This window comes from Papilio polytes, unplaced genomic scaffold, assembly GCF_000836215.1.
Source record: "Papilio polytes unplaced genomic scaffold, Ppol_1.0 DF823824.1, whole genome shotgun sequence".
Lineage (NCBI taxonomy): Eukaryota > Metazoa > Arthropoda > Insecta > Lepidoptera > Papilionidae > Papilio > Papilio polytes.
This window is the reverse complement of record NW_013525380.1, coordinates 190,093-194,052: the sequence shown is the minus strand read 5'-3', so window position 1 is coordinate 194,052 and position 3,960 is coordinate 190,093. Positions and strand designations below refer to the sequence as shown.

The 3,960-nt window shown below is 34.2% G+C and overlaps 1 protein-coding gene across 4 annotated transcripts in view; it reads right to left on the bottom strand.

Moving 5' to 3' along the window:
• Positions 1-821: 821 nt before the first annotated feature.
• The window catches only part of LOC106103298, a 5,925-nt gene continuing 2,786 nt past the window's right edge, over positions 822-3,960 (bottom strand). For 2 of the 4 annotated variants that reach the window (XM_013283029.1, XM_013283030.1), the window contains 2 exons: positions 3,654-3,812; positions 822-1,387 (listed from right to left, as the gene is read on the bottom strand). In XM_013283029.1, the coding sequence (XP_013138483.1) occupies positions 932-1,387; positions 3,654-3,812 (615 nt within the window). In that variant the 3' untranslated portion in view covers positions 822-931. Of the gene's footprint in view, positions 1,388-2,407; positions 2,494-3,636; positions 3,813-3,960 lie in introns of all 4 variants that reach the window. The other 2 variants (XM_013283031.1, XM_013283032.1) reach the window with 2 other exon arrangements.

The following is a 3,960-nucleotide window of genomic DNA, read 5'->3' as shown; positions in this document are numbered from 1 at the left end:
TGAGTTAGTTATTTCAATACATACACAAATACAAATCTTTCCCTATAATCTATACTATTATAATAAAGCGTAAACACACACTTCTTTGTTTCCTAAGATGTCAGCAATTACAGCATATTTTTGAATAATTCTTATTGTAATGAAAAGCCATACACTTACGTCACGCTTTAGGCTATGTATTTCCACGCCATTAAACTTAGGGGGTAAATATTTTGGGTAAAAACCCTAATGCGGGAAAGAGACCATTGCTGCCAACATCAAGGACACATGTAAACAATAAAATAAAATTTTCATAATTTCATGCGGATGAAGTCGCAGGTGAACAGCGAGTATTAGTATAAAAGAGTGGGCAAAATAGAACTAGAAATTGATCACGGACATAATTATAAAAATTCTCCACAGACATAAAAGTAATAATAATTTGAGCTTTTGTATGAGATTTGGCGTTGTTTTACATTCGGTAGAGGCGCCGCAGAAACCTACTACTGTTACGAATACAATCTCGCAAATTTTCGTACTAGCCCCAGTAGTAGAGGCTAGATCTATTTAAATGAATGAGTTGTCATTTGATTCCTATTTTTGACCGACTTCTCAAAAGGAGGAACTCGATTCGTCTTTATGTTTTTTTTATGGACCGATTTTGATAATTCTTTTTTTATCCGACAGGTAGTGCTTGCAGTTGGTTCCCATTTTATTGTTTGATTTTTTTAATGTATTAGACCCGCTTCGCACTTCAGGTTTAACTACAGTGCTACTGTACAGTTAAATTGGTTTAGCACGAAAAAATTAAAAAATATCAAGTCTTTGCAATATTAAAATACTTAATAAAAACGTAATCTTTAATTTTTAAACATCAAAATAGTCAAAAATGCACAATAACATGTACTGTAGAATTCGTTATTAAAAGAAATAAGAAATTATCTCTGGTATTTTATATCTGTGGTTCGTGATTTGTCGATGGAAAACTCGCAAACGTACTAATCGATGGATCGCTGGTATCAGGATCTTTGTATCCCAAATCCTCTTTAGAATCTGTTTTTTTATCGTTTTTCAAAAACATATTTTGTTCAATATCCAAATCCATATCTAAACTCTGATACTTTTTCTTCAAATCTTTCTTCTGACGTCTAGAATTTTCCACATCCTTCTTATTCCGCGCCTTTATCAACTGACAGACGCATTTCAAATTTCGAACGTTACCTTTTTTATGATTGCATTTCGGTTTTGTTATAGTCTTTGTTTTGACTTTATCGATTTTTATTTTCGGTTTCCTTTCGTATTTTCTTTTAGTTTTCGATTTTTTCCGTTTCAATTCTTTACCCCTAGCGCTAGTATTAAACATATTATGAGTGCCATCACGCTTATTTGGCAGATTGGGCACTGCCACCTGAAACAAGGAGAAAATCACGTAAATTATTCCTTTTAAATACCATAAAATAAAGTCCCCATATTTTTCAACATCAAATAATAACAAGGCAAATGGAATTACTATCAGCAAACCTATCAGCTTTTCTAAAGTGAAGATTTTTCAGTCCAACTGGCCGTTTATTCGAGAGTTACGAAACTATATTTCACCGACCTATCGTGGGGCCCGTTTGTCCGTAGTCAAATTGTAAAGAGTCAAAATACAGATAAAGTCAACAAGCGGCGTGTTGTGGCAATTTAATTTGAACAAATCGACGTTCAAATCGAGTAACCTTTTGATGTTGTCGAAATACTATACAAATAAGTCAATTTATGAACAACTTGCTTTCGTCCGCGTCTCAGCTCGCGTGGAATTAAAAAATTTAAAATGAATAGCCTATGTGTTCTTTCAGACTATTCTCTGCATCTATACCAAATTTCATTGAAATCCGTTCAGCCGTTTAGGCTACAAACTCTATCAAACATCCATCCATCTAAACTTTCGCATTTATAATATCATATAAGTATGGGTATGATAAATGCGAAAGTTTAGATGGATGGATGGATGAATGTTTGTTAGCGTTTGTAGCCTAAACGGTTGCTCCATGAAATATGGCACAGGTTTAGAGCATAGTCTGGAAGAACACATAGGCTACTTTTTATCCCGGGAATAGTTACGGTTCCCGTGGGATTCATTAATTTAGTTTTTTTTTATTTACTCGATTATTTTGCAACGGTTCAACAAATCTTATTGAAATTTGGCGCAGATATAAAACAAAGTCTGGAGTACACATGGGATAAAGTTCATCCCTGAGAAAGGTCCGGTTCCCGAGGGATACGTAGCTTTTTGTTATTTATATAGTTCGTATGTTTTCTAATACCACGCGGACGAAGTCGCGGGCAATAGCTAGTAACTTTACAATTTGGCTAGGCGTTAAAAACATGCACGATCGGAGGAATCATCGTTTTAGTCAATTTCTAACAAAGACAACGACAGGCTCACCAGCTGTCATGTCTGCCAATAAGTCCGTTCTTTGTTATATCTGTGTCACACAAAATACAATACCTTCCATTCTGCATAACCCGGTTCTGAAATAGAAGCACTCGTTATTGTAGCTACAATCTACTATAGTGTTAGGGTTTTAGTATTACTAGCACCTTGCCGAGCTTTCTACACCGTCTTTTCAACCACCTTCGGAGGGAATCAACAAGCTTATGTGAGACTGTAATTCACACAACTGTGTCGACCAGAGATTCAAACAATATATAGAGAAGGCACAGTTGACATTTCACTTGAGATTTTTCACATAATCTTAACGCTCTCAAAACCCCATGTCAATATAATTAATTACATAAAATTTTTTGTCAATAGGTGTCATAATATGTTTAGTTTATTTTATAAAAGTGATGGAGGTTATTATCTATACTATTATAATAAAGCGTAAACACACCTTCTTTGTTGCCTAAGATGTCAATTACAGCATATTTTTGAATAATTCTTCTTTTAATAAAAAGCCCTAAACCTAGGCTACATATTTTCACGCCATTGAACTTAGGGGGTAAATATTTTGGATAAATTAATGTGGGAAAGAGACCATAAGTTGTAGCCAAGATCAAGAAAGCCAGATTTTCATCAAGTCATGTCATTTTGATAGTTTGACAAATGTAAACAATAAAATAAAATTTTCATAATTTCATAAGCCGCATGGGAACAGCTAGTAATTTTGTAAAATGTTTTATTACATGCCAATGCACGAGATGGCACTAAACTTGACAACTGATATAGTACCTATCATAGAAAGTACCTGTGAAACTGTATTTACTATGTTTTATTTATATTTTTTTAAATGGTAACCTCCTTTTCTGCTCAGCACCCTACCCCTAAATTAGACTAACGTCAGCACTGAAATCGACTACACTAGACATATCATTTATTGTTTACGACTATTCAAGTTTATAGTGAAATTTCGAAAGTCCGATCTATAAATTTAAATCTCTTTAGTTTATAAATCACTGAGATGGGCTAAGAACGTTTAGAAAGGACTTGTACCATACAAATCGTAACTCTGAAATTAAAATAGGTACTAGAGTTTAAGGACATGGAACCGACTTTATATCGTATTTTGAATGTAGAAGAAACGAAAGGTGTGTCTGGACCACGTCAAATAGAAATCTATATTTTCTGTAACGTAAGTTAGTTAGTGTATGTTTCGGCAGTGGAAACAAGAATACCTTTTGCTTCGCTTTACCTTGGTGAGGGACCGTCGTCTGTCCAACTCGTCTCTAAGTTTGGGGTAGGCAGTATTATGATTATGCACTCGTTCGATTCCATCGGCATTCTTCATGAACCTGTCTTCATAATCCGGTTGATGGGATTCCTTGAATTTGTCGGCAGCATTTTTTATTCTCTGTATTTAAAAATATGGTATATACTAAAGTGTAAAATAGACCATTGATGTCCATAATATTTAAGAATTTAAGAAGTGTTTTTAAACACTAAAAAGGATACTAAATCTTCGGAATTCATACTTCAAAAATCGTCAACTGTTGTCGAAG